Genomic DNA, 21,003 nt, shown 5'->3' with positions numbered 1-21,003 from the left:
GTTTCCAGAAATCTTTGTCAGTGGCAGCAAAGGTGGATGAGGTGGTAATTACGGCATATGAGATTCTTGCCTTCATGGATTACAAGAGCAGGAAGGTTATGATGCAGATTTATAAAACACTAGTTAGTTTATAGCAGGGGTATTGTGTACTGCTTTTGGTTGCCATGCTGTAGAAAGGCTGTGATTGCATTGGAGGGGATGCGGAGAAGATTGATCCAGGATGTTATCAGTTATGAGGAGAAACTGGACAGGCTAAGCGTTTGTTCCGTGGAGTGCAAGAGGATGTGGAAGGACCTGAAAAACTTATACGAAGTCACCAGGAACGTAGATAGTGGGAAACTTTTCACCATAGGAAAGGTATTAGAACTAGAGAAGATAGGTTTAGAGTAAGGGTGAGAGATTAGAGGAAGACCTTTTAAACCCAGAGTGTGGCTGGAAACTGGAACACACAGTCTGAGGGGGTAGTCTCACAGCTATTATGAGTACCAAGGCAAGCACTGGAATCACCAAGACCTGGAAGGCTATGGACCAAATGCTTATTTCTGTGCTATATGAGTCTAAGAATGAGCAGATCTTATTCAAATATATTAAGTTCTTACAAGACCTGACAGGTTGGAAGCACCCTCTTGGCTGAGAGGGTGAGAACAAAGAATCATAATCTCAGCATCAAGGGTAAGCCTCTGAGGACTGAGATGAGGGTATGTGTTTCTACTTAGCAGTTGATGAATCTAAGGCATTGTGTACACTATTGTAGCATTGACTCAGTCATTGAGTTCACTCAGACAAAGATCTATATATTTCTGGACATCAGGCAACTAAAGAAATATGGAGATAGTGCAGAAATATGGTGACAAAATAGAAATGATCTCTGTACTGATCGTGAATGCAGAGCAGGCTTGAAGGGCCACACTTACATTTATCAAACAAAAATTTACATGAACAGCATTGGCGAGAAGCAGAGTGGTAAAGGAAGCCAATCGTTTCAGGAAGAAAGACCACCAACACACTCAATGGAGAATTTATCTCCTTTCAAAAACTTACAAAATGCATTACAGCTCTATGTTTATTATTCTTCAATTGCGTGGAATTATTCAGTCACCGAAATTCTGTTATTTACCTCATTGCCTTGGGCATCACTTCTCTTGCCTCGACTTTGCTATATGCTCTTTAAACAGAAATCTCATGGATTTTGCTTGCTCCTCTTTTGAAGGCACTGGAATTTTCCTGACATATGGTTCTTTGAGGCAAATACTGAAATAAATAGACAATAGACAATAGGTGTGGAGTAGGCCATTCAGCCCTTCGAGCCAGCACTGCCATTCACAGTGATCATGGCTGATCATCCACAATCAGTAACCAGTTCCTGCCTTATCCCCATTACCTTTGATTCCGCTATCTTTAAGAGCTCTATCCATCTCTTTCTTGAAAGCATCCAGAGACTTGGCCTCCACAGCCTTCTGGGGCAGAGCATTCCATATATCCACCACTCTCTGAGTGAAAAAGTTTTTCCTCAATTCTGTTCTAAGTGGCCTACCCCTTATTCTTAAACTGTGGCCTCTGGTTCTGGACTCACCCATCAGCGGGAACATGCTTCCAGCCTCCAGCATGCCCAATCCCTTAATAATCTTATATGTTTCAATAAGATCCCCTCTCAGCCTTCTAAATTCCAGAGTATGCAAGCCCAGTTACTCCAAAAGGGGGCATTTCCTGTATTACATGTTACTGTGAATATCCAGGATCTTCCTGGAGATTGTGAGAGTTTCTACTGCATATCCCAGACAAAGGCATGTAAACAAGTCATTAGAGGTATTCCTGGTCTCTCACCTCAATTTCCAGATTGTTCTCTGGCAGAACACTGCAGGCCTCCTTGTGAATGCAATTGAGTCATTTGTGAAATAAAAGAATGGACTTTCTTTTGTTTTAATTTTGTTTGTTCCTCAGTGTCATATACTGTGGAATGAATTGTACTTCTTGTTATGGTATCACGATCAGTAGAACTGCACCTGTCCTTTTCTTATCCCAAACATTACTCTGAGAATTGCAAGTTAAGATCTTTTCGGAAGCTGGCAGCCTGCCAGTAAGCAACTTAAAAGCAAGCTAGTTCAGCATGGTGCTCAGTATAGGTGAATGAAGTTCCGCACTCGATCTAACAAAGGCCAGTCAAGGTATTTCAAAAGGACTCCAGAAACATGTTTACTTCAAAGCATTCTTAAAATATTCAGTATCTCTGATTCTTGTCCATTCCAAAGCTGCTAATTGTAGCATTCTCTTAAAATCTTAAAATACGGTTTACGGCAAAATATCAGGCTGTTTATTTATTTCCCACTCGGGATCAATAAAGTATTATTATTATTATTATTATTTGTTTTTGAAAAATCGAAACAGTGGCTTAGAATAAGCTGGCTGGTCACACATATGATATGTACATCACATAAGAATACCTGCAGCTGTGATGTTGCAGGTCTTGTTGAGGATTGGAGAGTCCTCACCTTGTTGCAGTGAAAATCTCATACTATGGGGTCTGTTGTACACACTAGCCTGCAGGTTAAACACAAAGTGATAATGTAAATAAAAAGTATCTGTTTTGTTTCTCTATTCCAGTGGTTCCAAAAGTTACTCTCAACTTTATCGATTTCTCTACTTGGTACCCAAGGGTAATAAAAGATGTGTTGAGATACTTGGCCTTTGAGTATAGTTATCAATGATAGGTACTTCAGTGCTATATATCTGCCCTCACTCACTATGTCAGATTAGAATTTGGTTATGATTTTAAACTGCCATGCATTTTACTTCCAGTCCCCCATAACACGCACAGGCACACCGGCACACACACCTTTTCTGATGATGTGCACCTCCACGGGCCCCACTGTATTTTCACCAAATGACGAAATTCTTCATGCATGATGCTGAAAAGTGAGTGTAGGCAGTCACCAAGGGCAATGCAGTTCGGACAAGACATCTAATTATGCATCCATTTCAACAGGAACTTGGCTGGGAATGGGAACCTTGGCTGATTTCCTTGGCTTCCAGTAAAGCCAATTGACCAAGGATTGAACCTGACATGTTCAGTGTGGCCTGGAATCATGCTGAGTTATGCATTGTTCTCTTGTATGGAGTAGGGATGAAAGCATATTGAACATGTTAAATGAGCAATTACTTTTTATTTTAATCCCGCTGCAATATCATTCTTTAGTAGTAAGAGTGACAATAAAATACCGATTACATAATTACTATAATAGCAGAGTTTCAGTTAAGAAAACACACTTCACTGCACTAGCTGGAGTGCAGGAATTTCTTTAAAGTCATGGAAGTAAATTATTGAGAATATAGACCTACAGTGGCATGGAATGAGATTAAAGGAGAATACCTCATGTAAGAAAAATCAAATTGGAACTCACAGAGATGCGTTATTTATTTCCAAGTATATTTTAAGCAGGTGTATTTGAATGTACTCTACAATAAAGGTGCTCAGAAAGTGGTTTTATGTTTCACTGTCACCATGGGGCAATCAATGATGTTCCAATCCTCCCACTTCCTTTCTCCCAATTACATCAGTGCTAGGTAAAAATGTAATTGGGAGAAAGGAAGTGGGAGGATTGGAACATCATTGATTGCCCCATGGTGACAGTGAAACATAAAACCACTTTCTGAGCACCTTTATTGTAGAGTACATTCAAATACACCTGCTTAAAATATACTTGGAAATAAATAACGCATCTCTGTGAGTTCCAATTTGATTTTTCTTACATGAGGTATTCTCCTTTAATCTCATTCCATGCCACTGTAGGTCTATATTCTCAATAATTCTCAATATTCTCCATTAGAAGCCAAGAGAGCGGAAATGTGAGTCCTACAGCAACTCACAGAAGAGTAAGTTTCTCCATCTCTGGACTAGAATTATTATTTATAGCCAATAGTCCAAAAGCTGTTTTTGTCATCAAAAGTATAGGATATTTGTTTACTTCACTTTTAGGCAGTAAATGAGCATTTTAATTTAGAAATCATTATGCCTGTAAGTTTGGTGCAGTCATCGAATGCTATCCGAAAATATCCTAAGAGAGGTTAGTATTACATCCTGATAGTTATAAAGCAGCATTCTTACTAATTATCACCATTTTACTGCAGATGAGTTTTGAGAGTAGCATCGAACTGACTGCTACAGGATTGAGTTGGTTTAAACTTCAAAGGTAGTTCCTTTGTATTTTCCAATGCATGCATGCTTAATAAAGTCTTTTCATTTCCGCAAGTTCTTTCCTGCCATCTATCATCAGGTATTTGTTGTATTTTTATATACACTTCAACTCCTTGTACAATACTGTTGTACAATTTTGTCAGAACTTTAGAAAAGCATGATGCATGCATATTCTTGCTATGCATATTCTTGCTATGCATAAGCACTGACAGGAGGGCCAGTAAAGACACAGACATGATCTGAGATGTCCAGCTAGTTTTAGCAGTAAATACATTATGTTTGATCCTTTGTATGAATATCATGATAAACCAGGGACCTTCTGACTGTGTTTATGTTTGTCTTTTTAGAACTAATTGTGCATATAGTGTGTCCTGAAAGTAGTTCAGTTTTCAGTTGTATCTGAACAAATCGCCCAGCTTAGTTTCAGTTCAGCTTCAAAGAGGAGTGCGCGATGAGCTTTGATGTGAGTATTTTTCAGTGTCTTTTGTCCTGCTATGTTCTGCCAGGCTGGAGAACAATGAAAGCTGGAGCCAGCGGAGTGATTCATCCCTACGTGGCAGAGCTAGTCGTAACACAGGCCGATGTGCTATCCAGCCTGTTGTTCTGTGCTCATTTATCAGAAATGTATAGACAAACCCAGGCAGGGAGTCGCATTGACCTTTCCTAAGCCACAGCTTTCACCAGCCGTCACAATAAATTAATATAATAGGTTTTGGATTTGTTCCTGGATTAATCTAAATTGGGAACAAAGACTGAGCTTGGGGAGTTGGGGGGGAAATCAAAGTTTCTCTAAACACACATTAAGATCAAGCCTGACCAGATGTGGACATCTTTCTCCAAGTTAGTTTGGGTCAGTGAACTGAAACAATTTTTTTTTCCCTCTCACTCTATTGATCATTTTAACATATACTTCAAACCCAGAGATCTTGGATCTGGCTATTATCTGAGATGACAGTTTAACAAATTTAGTCAAAGCAGCACCCTAACCTAACTGAAAGAGCTAATAAGAGTTCAATGGTAAAGAGTACAGAAAACTTCCATTCTCCCCTTTTGTTTTCATTTAATTACTTTATTAACATATCGGCTAGAATTTTTGTCTTTCATCATTACTATGGAGAGGAATGAGAAATGGAACCTTCCCTTACGTAAATAAATGTTTTCATCTTTTCTTTGTATCTTGCGATAATCAGTCCACTACCATCAGCCTCGTTTTAAAAGGGTAAACCAGTAAAGAATTGCATAGGGAAAAGGCATTTTGATTTAACTAGAGATTCCTTCATGGAGAATGAGTAAACTCATGATGTACCATAATAGCCTGTGCTTCATTAGCTGTGTTCAATCAGAACAGCACTTAAGGATCTGCAGTAGACTGCCGAACTGGAAAGTGAAAAGTTAAGAACGGCTACTCGTTTCACCTCTTCATGTAACCATACACAGCTATCCACACACTATTTATTTCGCTATTACCAATGATCGTCATGGTATCAAAAAGTTCTGCAACAGGAAAGGCTTGTCACTAATCAGGGTATTGAAGTAACAGTAATGCAATCACTTATAAAATAAACATGCATGAATTTTGGAACAGGTTCCCTTATTCAGAAGGAACGTGTTCTCTAGAAAAGTGAAAATGTCATTTAAAATCAAATAGTGACACTCAAGACTGTATTTTTAAAATGGCATTCTGATAGGATACTTTCATGGGGATTATATATCCATGACAAAACTAATCAATTCCCAGAATTGTACACCGAGTTAGAGAAGTAGTTTAGCAAATAATATCTCATCCAAAGAAGCAATTTAACCAATTTGGATATTCTCAAATCTGAGCTACTTCTTTCTGTTGGCCTTAATGTTAGCCTGGAATTCCATTTCCAAAGCAGATAAACAAAATACTCAGCAGCATATGTGGAAAACTCCAATCCACTTTAGAATTCTTAAATATTTCCTGCAATCCAAGAGATACAACAGATGGCCATTATTTACAAAGGAGCATGATAAGAGAAATGGGGTGGGCAAAGAAACAGGAAAGGAAATGGAAATTAATGAATTTCTTGGATTGGGACTGGAATGGCTGATGGCTAACACATTTAGAGATAAAATCAGAAATAATAGGCATTATATGCTGCAACAAGGAGAATATGTGAATAGTTTTGGGGGGGGGGAGGCAGCAAGGTAAATAGAAAGTATGCATGAACAACCAGCCATGACAGGCTCCAATAGCCCAGGCATCCAGTGGAAAACGGAAACCTTACTTGTTAACATCGCTCCATTAGTAGTATGCCAACTGGTGATGGCCAAATCAAGTCTTAACCCAGCAAAGTACCAGAAAACTTGTATCCTGCACTTGTAGCTTCTACTTCCAGATGGCAAGTGTAGGTTTGAGTTAAGGTTTCAAAGTGTTCAAGTCAGCCCATTGCACAGAGATTTACAAAGTATGCGTAAGAGAAATGAGTTGACATTTTTTAAGCTAATGTTGAGTTTCACCAGGATAAACAGGAAAACCAAAAGGGAAAGAGGTGAGAGTGGACGTAGAAGTATAACATCTGACTTCAAAGATTAAACTATGAAGTTTGAAGTTTGTCCCATAGCTCAGTAAATTAGTCTTGACATCTGGTGAGATTTCCACATCAGAAGTGAATAAATAATGTTATTCCGATGAATTGCCAGTGAAAATACTGCACGATGTATTGAGGAACACCCGTCATGGGAAATTTATGAACAAGTCAGCGTTTATTAATGTTGTTCTGTGCCTGGACCTCATTCAAGTAAGTTGATTACTTACTATAACTCCTTCAGGTCTTGTCTCATCCCACAGCACTAACGCTATTACTCATGATTCTCAAAACACAGCAAGAACATTGAACTCCTAAAGCATCTCCAATTCAAGATCCCAGTCCCCCTACTTGTCCCCCAAAAGAGAAGCCAATCCTGCTTCCATCAACATCCTCTTCCCCCACTCCTCTAGTCCGCAATTCTTGATTGTGTCCTTAACCACCCTCCTCTCTTTCCTGACTACCCAGACCCAGTATACCCTGAATATTGTATTTTCTTCTATGAAATATGCACCCGACAAGATGAGCATTGGCACTTTACAGAACACTCCACCAAGTCTTCCTCCTGTTGCTAATATGCCAAGATACTGGAGGTAGTCCTTTTGGCATCTGACACAAAGACACGTATTTCATGTGTGAGCCTGGGCACTGAGTATTGTCAGTCTATTTAATTATGGTTGGCTTCAAGCACAAACTATTCTTTTTTCATCCACCATGGACAAGTACTCAATTTCTAGAGAGAGGCATTGCAAAACAATCAGATTTAGGAAATCAATATAGGGCCGATACTCACACAAGATCCAATTAATGACTTAAATATTGCCCCAAATGAATTAGTCCTTTATAGAAGCACAAGTTACTGAGTTCATGTACGTTATCTTTTCATTAAGAGGAATGAGATTTTCAAGTCATATAAAATGAGCTTGCCAAACTAAGAATGCTTGCTGGTAGACCGTGAAATCCCAGTGCTGAATTTCCTTTCTGTTTCAGCCCACCAAATGCAGGAATGGCTCTTGTGGGCTTCTCCTGAGTTTCTTCAAATTTCAGAAGCTGATCATCAACTTGCTATGTTGCCAAGGTATCATTAGTGGTAAAATTTCATGGCGGGGCAGATCAGAGTTTGTTTCACAGATCCCCAAGAAAAGTTATACAGAATCCCTTTCAGAATGGAAGCGGAAAGATCCTAAATGGAGGTATTCAAGTTTTACAGAGAACTAAAAAGTTAAAAAAGACTGCTTTACTTGCCTTTCTGAGGACAGATACCAGCATTTATAGATATTTTTCAAAGGACCACCAACGTTGAAAGGTTTCAGAAGTCCTCATTCACTGCCCCATTCCCAATCCATCCTCTGATCAACTACAATTAAATCAGAGGTTTCAAGAAAAGGCACGACATTCAAGAGGTTTCAAAAACTATCTTACTTCAAATATCATCTGAAGATGGCAATTAACTTACAGAACATTGCTGCATATTCTTGCTGCAGATATATCACAGGTCTGAGGTATTACTCAGTTCATCAGTTTGCTACCATTCTCTTATCTTCTGGTGCTGTCAGGTGCAGGGAGCAATGACTGGAGGCCTGGTACTGTTTGGGTTCATAGAACTGCAGCTCCTGAGGAGCCTGCACTTCCTTTTTCTCCTCCCCTTCTGACATAAAGTTTCAAAACAAACTTCAAGAAGCACTTTGGGATTTAGGCTGGATGGAGATGCCACAGAACTGTCTCTTTCCATTTGCAAGTTCTCCTTTGAGAGTTCAAGGTGTAGCAAGTGTTCATGGTGGGCCAAATGTTAAAAGGGAGAAATAAGCACAAATGATGCTGGAAATCCAGAGTAATACACACAAAATCCTGGAGGAACTCAGCAGGTCAGGCAGCATCTATGAAAAAGAGTAAACAGTCAATGTTTCAAGCTGCGACCCTTCTTCAGGACTGGAAAGGATGGGGAAGAAGCCAGAAAAGAAGGAGGGCAGATGGGAAGGAGTACAAGCTAGAAGCTGATAGGTGAAGCCAGGTGAGGGGGAAGGTAATTGGTTGGGAGAGGGAATGAAATGTCCAGGTTTCAGTCTTCCCTTGTGAGGATGTGAAATGCTACATTATCATGATCATTCTGTGATCCTGTTAAAGAAGGAATTGCCTGTCATTTCCAGTTCCATCTCCCTCTTTAAAGTTACACAGGTGAATTTCTTTGTGGCAATGATGTGCTCACTCTCAAGTCTGCTACTGCTGTCTTCAGTAGGTCTAGACGATAGCTGTGGCTCAGTGGCCACACTCTTGCCTGCGAAGCAGAAGGCTGCTAATACACCTCACACTCCAGAGACTTGAGTACCTGATCCAGACTAAAACTGTGGTGTAGTAGTGCGCATTGGCATGTTTAACTTTGAATGTGGAAGTGTATTCCCTTGTTGCTTTCAACGTTCATGATTTAGGAAAAACAGATAAACTATTTCTACAGTAGCATTTTGATATGCTGCCAATATAATGGCAATCATTTACTCCAATTGTATCTTTGATTTCTGAGAACTGTTAAAACTTCTTAATTTTATTAGCAAACAGAAATTGATCACCAGGAAGTGTATTGGTGATTCTAGTGGGATGTTGTAAACTAAGTCTTATCCTCTGTTGCAGGTCATTTCCTTGGGAACAACACTGTGATTGATGTCCTAAGGCAAGCAGGCTATGAAGTTGAGCACACTCCTGCAGGGCAGCCATTTGAACAGTAAGTTTATCGTCCAGGTCCACCGTCACTACCAAAAGCAGCATGCTACCTAGTCTTTGCCATCAAAGCACAAAGTTTTAACACAAGTTCTGTGGCTTGGTTGTAAAGTACAAGATGTTTTAGAGTGAGGAGTCCTCCTCTTGTCACCCATCTAACATGTACGTCGGGCACCATTTCTCTCACAATCCCACTTAGCGTACAACTCTGAAGACTCATTATCTACTGACTACTTTTGGAGTGATGAACACAGGTTGCCCAATGAAGCAATGTTGACAGGTATGCAGCCTCATGTCCTTTCATCAGCTCCTTGAGTTTCTTTGAAATGGAGGTGATGAGAGTGTGAAATTTCTGCTATTTATGAGGCACATTTTCCTGCCAGTCCTAAGTAGAGATCATGTGAGTATATAATTTTGTTTCAGATCTGTTGAAAGGGCACTTAAATAGTTGAAGCGGGGAATATAATTTGGCTTTGGACCCCATAATTTTGAGCTCTGATACCTGCAGTGGTTCAAATTTCCTTATATACTCTCCCCTAGTAACAACCAAAAGTGCTACAAAAAGTGTAAGTAAACTAATTTCTCAATAAATTCCAGGTAATGATATCTGGATGAAGAGTCAAATAACATGTTGTTGCTCGTAATCCAAGACTGCATTATCAGCACGTTGTAACTCAATATGAACTTTTTAAAATCACTTTTCTGCTCACTTTTTGAATGACATAATAACCATTTTTTCACATTTAAGTGTTGATAGCCAATTCAGCTGCTAAGCGTGATCCTATGCCCATCCAATAGACACTTACAATGAGCATTACTGTATAGTAATCAATGAGAGCACAAGTCCTTTTAGCCCTCCTGCAATTCTCTTATCACACCCGACTGACAGCTAACTTGGCAGAGAGCAGATATGAGATTTTTTTGACCAGTTACAAACTACATTAACCAACTCAGCCAGTAAAGTAGCATAAATCAGCCCTAAGTACTTTTCATCATGATATAATGAATATATGCTATGTAAGATATAAAACCTTTGGATTTAACCATCTTGGGGATGTTTAGTTGTTACCATGTGTACTCATCACTATGGCAATGCCATGGAGCTAAGACCTGTCATAGTCATCCCTTCATTCTTGAGATTTGTTTGGTTTAAGTTGTAGAGCTCTTGAAATGGTTCTTTGTGTTCATGTGTTGTCTTTGTCGGGCTGAATTTGAAGGTTGTGCCCTCCTAGCAACTGAATTATGCTCCGACTTCTATCAAAGGGAGACATACTCTTGTCTCTATGACTGCAGGGTAAAATCTCAGTTTGCATTGGAATCCAAACAGCCTCTTTCTAAATATCTATAAGGACAGGGAGGGAAACTTGAGTTCTTTGAATGGAGAGCAAATAGCCATTTTTTTCCCTTGATTTGAGAGCAGAGGAATAATAGGCAGTAACACGAAGATTTGACAAGAGAGACAATATAAAATACTTTTGATTTTCAGACACGTTTATCAACCAAAAGTAGATAAGTGTACCTGCAATGAGTTACTAGTCTTTTCATTAAGTATTGTGGATAATAGCTGCTTCTTGACTTTCACTTTATCCTGAAGAGTGTATTACTGTACGGCACAGTGCAATTAATACCATCTCCTTATACTGAAGACATTGCATTGGAAGATGCTTTTTTTTTAACTTTGCTTCTAGGACATTACAACATCTGAAAATGTATAAAATAATCTCTGATGATAATTCTGGTCAGCAATGTGACAGAGAGAGCATATCTAACTTGAGTTCTAAGTTTGTAGGCCATTATATGGCTATTTGAGAAAGAGAGTTTATTTCACTATTTCCAGTGATATTGTGCTGGCAGAAGGACGTGATACTGAGGTCCATTCTTTGATCACAGCAGGGAAAGCTTTAATTTGTCACATATGCTCTGAGTGGCTATGATGCCCATGCCTTGTTCAGATCCTGTTCAGAGCTGTCCATTGTGCTTTCAGGCTGATGAAATTTAGGGACGCCTGCCTTGGGGATTTGAATGAGTTCTTTGTTTCAGAGAGTGCTTTCCATCCAGATGTCTCCCCATTCTTCATCACTTTTGAAATTGATGTGGTGAGGGAAGTCTAACCAGGAAGAACTCGAAAAACCATGCTGCAAATCAGAGGTCATATACTTAATCTCTCAATGGATTAGTGGGTGTGAGTTACTATCAATCTATGTGTCTCAGCCTCTCAAAGTATTGAGGTAAGATTTTGTTTGACAGAACCAAGAGCTATTGAATTGGATCAGTTTTCAGCTACTGCCTGTATGGCCCATCTGAGTTGCCCATCAGTAAGTTTTGCATGATGACTCATCAGTCATTGAGCATTATAGAAATGATAATTAAATACTTTTGTATATCATGTCTTCCCATATCTAGTCTCTTAGGAAAGGATTAATAAAGGTTTCCATACAGTTCCATTAGTATTGTCAAACTGATTATCATCATACCTGTTTCTGATCTGCATTAGCAAAAGCAGTTCAATTATGAAAGCATCAAAGTCATAATCCTATGCAGTACACCCTCAATGTGTTCATACGTCTATTCTCTAAGGAGAACTCTGTTTAACCTCTATTTAGCACATTGTTTAACCTCTCTCCCTAATCCAATGTCAATGAAGCAAACAAATTCAATGTAACCTTGATTAAAATAACCAAATGTTAACTAGCTGCATTTTAGTTATGACAACTCCATAGCTCCAGGTAAAGGAATATTCCCCAGATACTTTCTCAAAGAGTTAATTAGTGAGGAATTGATCTATTTGGACCCGCATGCATTTCATCAATTAATATCAATTAATATCTTATTTCTAATGCCTAGCCTTGTTTGAACATGTTACTTTTATATTCATATCTTCTTATACTGCAGTCACTTGCACTCTGACATTTATGTTACTTTCAGTGAGCAGCAATTTAAAATCTCACATGCCTTTTCATCCAATAGTTACTTATTTCTACTAATTTAGGTAATGAAATATTAATTTTGAAAACATTTGGACATAATTTATTTGTACTTAGAAGTAAATGCCAAGAAATTGATGGTATAACACTAATAAATACAACTTTATACAGCTTTTCTTGAGTGAATGACAGGAGCAATCGCTCCTGAGTAGCTTCATACCTGTTTGAAACTTCTGGGTGTAGCTCCCTCATATGTACATGACAGCTATTGACGTGTCAGTCATGCATGAATGATGTCATTTCACCCACAAAGAATTGGATTGAGAAGTGTGCTTATTGGCCTGACGTTTATGCATATCATTCATCAACTGTCTGGCTGAACACTAGGTTCTTGTTCATCGACATTGATAGCTTTAATTTCAACTACTACTTCTCACTTGGTCCTTGATTATAAATTGTATTTTCTAGTAGTTAGGACTGGGATTCATTCGCTAGGTGAAAGGCCTCACTGAATCAATGAGCGGACGAGCACAGATGCTTTTGTGACTACAGGTTGACCTTCTATAATCCGGCACTATTGGGACCTGAGGAGTGGCAGATTAGTGAAAATGCTGAATTACAGAAGGATCACATTAAGCAATAGCTCACTGCCTCATCATACCTCTAAAATATCATGTAAGTCAGTACAGGTTAGATAATAATGAAACAGAAATATTAAATGAGCAGCAAGTGAAGTTTTAATAAAGTAATACACTGTAAAGGCACAGATAAAATAAAGGGCACAGGTAAATGTACAGGAATTAACTTATACAGAACAGTTGAGTACTTCCGCTTCTAAAGTGAGACATTTAGTATACCTTCAGGCAAAGTTACCTGTCTGCAAGTGTGGGGTTGTCAGGATCATCAACATCTTCATCTTGGAAAATGAGTGAAGCATCAGGAACTGGGGCTGAAACCGGCACAACAGCTGAAGTTGATCGAGAACTGTTGATGTTGGTGGCAGCACATCTGGGTGAGCAGAAGCAGAAGTTGCAGAAAGGAGGTCTTCTATACGCCACATTGCAGGCGGCCGGGGATTCGGCGCTGGGCTCTTCCCTCTTCACTCGCAGTTACTGAGGGAATCTTTGTTAATTTCTTTTCCTCTGCTTAGTAATATGCTTAAATTCAGCAGGTCGCCATGACTGATCTGAGGTTGTAGGCAGAAGAGAACGGAGCGCTGGCTGGGCGACGCTGGAGGGCAATGCGTGACTGCCAGCAGGCAGGCGAGAAGACGGACCAACTCAGCACGCGCCAGCTCCCTCGCCACTGGTGGGTGAGACAAGCGGGCGTGGGCAGTCGTGCCTCACGCAAATAATAATAATAAATGCAGGAAAGCAAGCAGGAATCGCCTGCCTGTGCTTACAAGAGCGCACCAATACATGAACAGATCTAGCGCAACCAAACAATGCGCAGCAGATTGGTACAGTGGCCCGGGAAACTTGAAATTACAGTTGCACGGAAAATTTGAAATCAGTGCCGGATTATCGAAGGAACCTAATTACAGGTAGTCAGATTAGTGAAGGTCAAATGTATTTACAATTGTGCTTGCCCTTTGACATTTTGTGGTCTTCTGCAGTAGAAACTCTGGTCACCTCTGAAGTGTATCAGAAGGATTGAGATGCCATACTCAGTGATTCTTCAGGGGCCACAGAAGTTAAATGGAAGTAATTCAAATTTATCATTGTTAACCATTAGCAAATTTAGATGAATTGGTCCAAAGCTTTACTGGTTTGTTTGGTAATTGTATAGAGTAAGAGTCACTTGGGGAGCTGTTGGAAGTATTGAACATCTCAGAGATCAGCATATTATTTTGCATAGGCAGATAAGTCAATGCTCATTGTCCATGTAAACAGTGGTCCATCTGTTTCTATCACAAAGTCTGATGTTGCATACTTTTCAGCATATCCAGCATCATCAGAATCTCATGACTATTATATACTTTTGATTCTCCTTTAATTTGCCTTCATGAACAACTTTTGACCATCACTGTTTCTAACCCATTAAGATATTTAGTATAATGTGAACATATAAATGTACAACTCAAGAACAAACCCTTTGGCCCACAATATCTGTGCCAATCAGGATTCCTAACTTAACTTATTCTTCACTGCCTGCCCTGCACATGATCCGTAACTAATTCCCTGTATATTCATGTCCCTATATAAAAGCCTCATAGACAACGCTATCATATCTCTTTCCACCTGGCAACTTATTCCAAGCATCTATCACTGTATGTGGAAAAAAAAACTTGCCCTGCTCATATTCTTTGAACTTTTCCACTCTAGCTTTAAATGCAAGTCCGTGAGTATCTGACAATTCTAATCTGGAAAAAATATTTTGACTGTCGACTCTTTATGCTTCTCATGATATCATCACTCTTTCAGGTCTCCCCTGAGCCTCCGATTCTTCAGAGAACAACCCAAGTTCGTACAACCTCTTCTCTACCCTTTCCAAAGCCTCCAAATCCTTCCTGCAAATGGTGCACCCGAAGTGCACATAATTAATTTGTGTTTTTTGTTTTGTAATTCTGTTAGGGTGCTTTTTAAATATTTTTTGGAGGATCTAAAAAAAGGACGACTTTTCATGTTACCATGTTTTGCAAAACGCCATACTATTTCATAAATATTTGTGTCTTTAAAGAGGGTGAACCCTCGCAAGGCGGAAGGACCCAACAGGGTACCGAGTAAGGCTCTGAAAAACTGTGCCAACCAACTGGCAGGAATATCCAACAACATTTTTAGCCTCTCACTGCTACAGGCAGAAGTTCCCACTTGCTTCAAAAAGGCAACAATTATACCAGTGCCTAAGAAGAATAATGTGAGCTGCCTTAATGACCATCATACAGCTGCACTCACATCTACAGTGATGAAAAGTTTTGAGAGGTTAGTCATGACTAGACTGAACTCCTGCCTCAGCAAGGATCTGGACCCACTGCAATTTGCCTATTTCCACAAAAGGTGGATAGCAGTCACAATCTCAATGGCTCTTCACACAGCCTTAGACCACCTGGGCAATACAAACACCTATGTCAGGATGCTGTTCATCAACTATAGCTCAGCATTTTACACCATCAATCCAACAATCCTGATTGATAAGATACAGAACCTGGGCCTTTGTACCTAGCTCTGCAATTGGATCCTTGACTTCCTAACCAGAAGACCACAATTTGTGCAGATTGGTGATAACATCCTCTCCTCACTGATGATCAATACTGGTGCGCTTCAGGAGTGTGTGCTTAGCCCATTGTTCTACTCCCTCTAAACCCATGACTGTGTGGCTAGGCATAGCTCAAATACCATCTATAAATTTTCTGCTGATACAACCATTGTTGGTAGAATCTCAGATGGAGACGAGGGGGCGTACAGGGGCAAGATATGCCAAGTAGCGGAGTGGTGTCGCAGCAACAACCTGGCATTCAACATCAGTAAGATGGAAGAGCTGATTGTGGATTTCGGGAAGGGTAAGATGAAGGAATGTAGAGGGATTCTCATAGAGGGATCAGAAGTGGAGAGAGTGAACAGTTTCAAATTCCTGGATGCCAAGGTCTCTGAGGATCTAACCTGGTCCGAACATGTCGATGTAGTTATAAAGAAGGCAAGACAGCGGCTATACTTGGCATATTAACACATACACTCAAAAACTTCTATAGTTTTACCGTGTAGAGCATTCTGACAGGCTGCATCACTATCTGGTATGGGGGGGGGGCGGGGGCTACTGCACAGGACTGAAAGAAGCTACAGAGGGTTGTAAATCTAGTCAGCTCCATCTTGGGTATCAGTCAATGAAGTACCCAGGACATCTTCAGGGAGCGGTGTTTCAGAAAGGCAGCGTTCATTACTAAGGACCTCCAGCACCCAGGGCATGCCCTTTTCTCACTGTTACCATCAGAAGCCTGAAGGCACACACCCAGTGATTCAGGAACAGCTTCCTCCCCTCTGCCGTCTGATTCCTAAATGGACATTGAACCTGTGTACACTACCTCACTTGTTAAATATGTATTATTTCTATTTTTACATGATTTTAATCTATTCAATATACAAATACTATTATTTATTTATTTATTTATTAACAAATTTCATGACACATGCCGGTGGTAATAAACCTCATTCTGATTCCGAATGGATGGTCACTGCCTGTGGAAATGATAATTCTTGGTTTCAGCAAGAAAATTTAAATGTCCCATCAAAGCACACAACTCAATAGTTTGTAAAGCTGGGACAACAGATTAGCGTGCTAAAGAGTTTTAATCTGGTACAATTGTATCCACTGTACATTCAAAACAAAATAACTTCTGGGACTAAGGTTGAAAGTTACTTTTGTAAACATAAAACGTAAAATTAAAGTTTAGCTAAGAACTGTATCCAGTCCAAAGAAACCTATGACTACCCAAAGAAGCATCTAATTCTTGAGATTTTTCTTCCACTAGGGGATAATCCACGTATCAGTCAGGTTCTTATATGAAGTAATGCTTTCTGACATATTTCATGAACTTTCAATTCTCTTTCATATCCTTGAGCCTCAGTCATAGTTTTACTTGAAACTGTGTTATAGATTAAACTTCTCTGTTCCAGTTAACTTTATGCATGCCTCTTTTCATTACTCCCGTCAAGGAGGCTTTTGAGGTATTTTCATAATTCTCTCCTCTGACAAATGTATCAATTATGTAGTTCCTGTCTGGTCTCTGTGTTGCCTTGGATGTCTTCCTTTTTGCATTAATTAACTAATAATGAACTAAAGTGAACTGTATGAATTCACTGTTGATATTCTTTCTTCTCTCAAAGCCCTTGGATCAATTCTTAAAAAATGATCTGCTTCTAATACATTTTGCAGACGAATCTTCCCAACTGCAGTGCAACATTAATTTGATCTGATAAATATACACCTTTTTTGTTATTGTATGTTTTTCTTCCAAAACTAACAATGCTGGATTTTAGAAATTTTCTGGAACTGCATTACAGTATTCATAGTGGCACTCTGATGTACCTCACTGAATTAAACTCTTCTACATGGTAATACTTCGCTGTTGCATATCTCACAGAGACATCATAAACATTCTAAAGGAAATGTTGTAGCTCTGCATCCGCAGATAAGCCGAAGATTAGGGCTTTTAAATATTGAAACCTTCAAAACTGCAAGACAAAAGCCTTTTCTTCAACTTGCATTTTAAAACTGGATATTAAATTACTGCAGTCTGAAGACGTTCTGAAACTGCATTTGTCACTGGCTATTCAAAGCAGATCACTTGTTTGCCATTGTCAGTTAGGCGAACCAAGTACAAATGCGGATACTAATGCCTAGAAATTAGATTATTCCCATTTTTGGTCATCAAAGATATTATGAAATTGAAACATCCTTGTTTTAAGAAATCATTATAATGGCTTGCTCCCTTCAAGAAGTGTTCAAACCCAACCTGGGCGATTAAGAAGTACACTGTCATGCTGCTCACATGCTGTCTCAAGGGATTTAAGTCAGGATTATAGCACTATTAAAGAGTACAGGTCTGCAGAAGGTAACATACCACCCACATATGGACCAAGCCAATCACATCCTCTGCTGTGAGAGGCCCTGAAACACTGAGGCCATCAGTAGCCTCAGGCTCACATGTCAAAGCATCTGTGCTGGTAATTCCATTTTTAGTGCATTGAAGTGTCCTGAGGGTTTGTGGATGAGAGGAGAACTTATAAAATATCATATCCTAGTGAGCATACTTTCAATGAAACTTTTCTCATGATTTAAGTTAATGCTAAACCAGGGGCCACGCTGACTGAAAATGATAATCATGTTTGCTTTGTCTATATGGACTTCAGCAGGGCATTTGACAAGATCCCACATAGAAGGCTAGTCTGGAAGATTAGATTGCCTGGGAACAGCTGGTGAAGTGGATACACAGTGAGCTTGATGGTAGGAAGCAAAAGATAATGATAGAAGGTTGTTTTTCAGACTGGAGGCTGTGACTAGTGGTGTACCACAAAGGACGGTGCTGGGACCATTGTTGTTCATCATTTACTGTACGAGGGGTAGTTGATAAGTTCGTGGCCTAAGGTAGAAGGAGTCAATTTTAGAAAACCTAGCACATTTATTTTTCCTACATTTACACACTTAGTCCAGCGATCGTGGAGCATACGGATCCCTACTTTGTAGAAGTTAGCTTCTTGAACTTCCAGAAGTGGTCCACAGCAGGGGTGATTGATACATTCGTGGCCTAAGGTAGAAAGAGATGAGTTACTAACTTCAAACTTTCTGCATAATTACTCAAAGAGTTGAACTGCACGTGCATGTAACGAGAGCTGTATAACTCATCTCCTTCTACCTCAGGCCACGAACTTATCAATTACCCCCGCTAGGGACCACTTCTGCAAAGAAGGGATCCGTATGCTTCACAACCGCTGGACTAAGTGACTAAATGTAGGAGGAGACTATGTTGAAAAATAAATGTGCTAGGTTTTCTAAAATTGACTCCTTCTACTTTAGGCCATGAACCTATCAATCACCCCTCGTATATAATAAATAACTTGGATGAGAATGCATAAATTAAGTCACTAAATTAAGTGGTACCATAGACAGGGAAGAAGATTATCAAATGTACAGGCAGATCGTGGCCAGCTAGGTAAGTGGGCCAAGGAATGAAAACTAGCAGACAATGCTGATGAGCGTGAGATGTTGCAGTTTGGGAAGTCAGACCAGACTGGGACTTTCACAGTGAAGAGTAAGGCCATGGGGAATGTTGTGCAACAGGGAGATTGAAGAGTGCGTATTTCCCAGGAGGTGGTGTCACTTGCATACAAAGTGGTTTAAAAAAGGCATTTGGCATAGTAGCCTTCATCAGTCAGGGTACTGATTATAACATTTGAAACAATATGCTGTAATTATAGAAGACGTAGGTGAGGCCGCACCTGGAATAATGTGTATAGTTTTAGTTTCCATGTCATAGGAAAGACATAGGAAAGCTAGAAACTGCAAAGGAGATTAATCAGACATTTGCCACTACTCAAAGGGCTATGTTATAGTGTTAGGACTGTATTCCTTGGAGCATAGGAGATTTGAGGGGTGACATAGAAATGTATAAAATTATGAGGAGCATAGATAAAGTGAATACACATGAGCCTTTTTCCCTTGCGGAAGGGAACCAAAAACTAGAGAGCATTGATTGAAGATGAGAGAGGGAGGACTTAATGGAGCCGAGGGTCCACTTCTTCAAGCAAAAATAGTGCAAAGGTGGAATGAGCTGCCAGAGGAAGATGATGAGTCAAGTATGATAAATGGAAAACAAGATTCTGAGCCTCTTTAGTTTCCTTTTCAAGAACTATGTTTATTACAGAGATCTTTTATGACCAAATTTAATCATTCGATAGGTCTTTTCACAAGCAAGCGGTAGCATACTGATCACCATAAAACCGGGGACAGTGTTGTAAAGTATTTGAAGTGCGCACTAATTCCACTATTTGTCATTTTGTGTGACACTGCAGAGAATTGTTGTGGAAGAGTCTGTGGTATTTTCAGATACTTTAGAATGATTGTGAGAGTATTTCTATTATATATGGTCACATATATACTTTAATGGCTCTGTAATCAGACAAAAATATCAGCATTGTTTACACTGAAAATTTTACTGTATATTAAGTTCTGTTCAGCTGTATTCTTGTCCACACTCTCAGGAAGCTCAGTCTGAAGAATGATTTATATTGAGGTATTAAATGTCAAGTTTGAAGCATTGCATTTGTAGTGCTAGACCTAAGCAAAAAAGATTCCAAACCACAACTTAAACCTGTCTTTTGAAATTGTGCTGCATGTATATAACTTACTTTGAAGTTCAACAGTTCCCTTTAAAAATGTATAATTAGTAAGGAAGTGCTTTCTGTATGGTGTGGGTGGTACGTATGAATGAATACTACAAGATTCAAAGATTTCAGTGTCAACATTATTCTGCTGGTTTCTGTAGACTTAAAAGCCTGTGGCAGCAAGAATATTTTAATCTTTGATTTTTCAACGAACAATTAACTCCCTGTTTCAGATATGCTAATGATACTTTGAATGATATTTTTATTGAATAAAATCGAATAAGAACTTGAGAAATAGGAAGCCAAATAACTCCTCATGGCAGGCCACTATTCATTTAAATCAGGGCTGATCTGAACAATGTGCTTGATAACTTTCAGTTCCTGTTTTTTAAAGAAAGTTACTTAACTCAGTTTTGAATCAGAAACAGGTTTATTATATGACATCAGATATTTTATTTTGCAGCAGCAGTTCAGAGCAAAGACGTAAAATTACTACCAATTACAAAATAAATAGTGCAAATAAAAGGAATAACCAGGCAATGTCCAGGGACAATTTAGAAATCTGACGGTGGAAGGAAAGAAGTTGTTTCTGAATCATTGAGTGTGGGTCTTCAGGCTCCTGTACCTCCTTCCTTAATGGTAATCAAAAGAAGAGGGCATGTCTTGGATTTTTATTTATGCATTTAGAAATACAGCGCAGATTCCAGCCCTTCGAGCTGCACCACCCAGCAACCCCCGATTTAACTCTAGTCTAATCATGGGACAGTTTTGGTGAGGGCCTTTAGCAAAGGACACCACCCTTTTAA

General features: G+C 39.4%; 1 protein-coding gene across 1 annotated transcript in view; it reads left to right on the top strand.

Annotated features, from left to right (window-relative positions):
- The window catches only part of trabd2b (TraB domain containing 2B), a 430,972-nt gene that overhangs the window by 353,542 nt on the left and 56,427 nt on the right, over positions 1-21,003 (top strand). Inside the window, exon 5 of the mRNA XM_063064307.1 lies at positions 9,370-9,460. Coding sequence (XP_062920377.1) covers positions 9,370-9,460 — 91 coding nt within the window. The remainder of the gene's footprint in view (positions 1-9,369; positions 9,461-21,003) is intronic.

Source organism: Mobula hypostoma, chromosome 12 (genome assembly GCF_963921235.1).
Source record: "Mobula hypostoma chromosome 12, sMobHyp1.1, whole genome shotgun sequence".
NCBI lineage: Eukaryota > Metazoa > Chordata > Chondrichthyes > Myliobatiformes > Myliobatidae > Mobula > Mobula hypostoma.
Note: the sequence above shows the minus strand (reverse complement) of the source record. Positions and strands in the feature narration are given on the sequence as shown.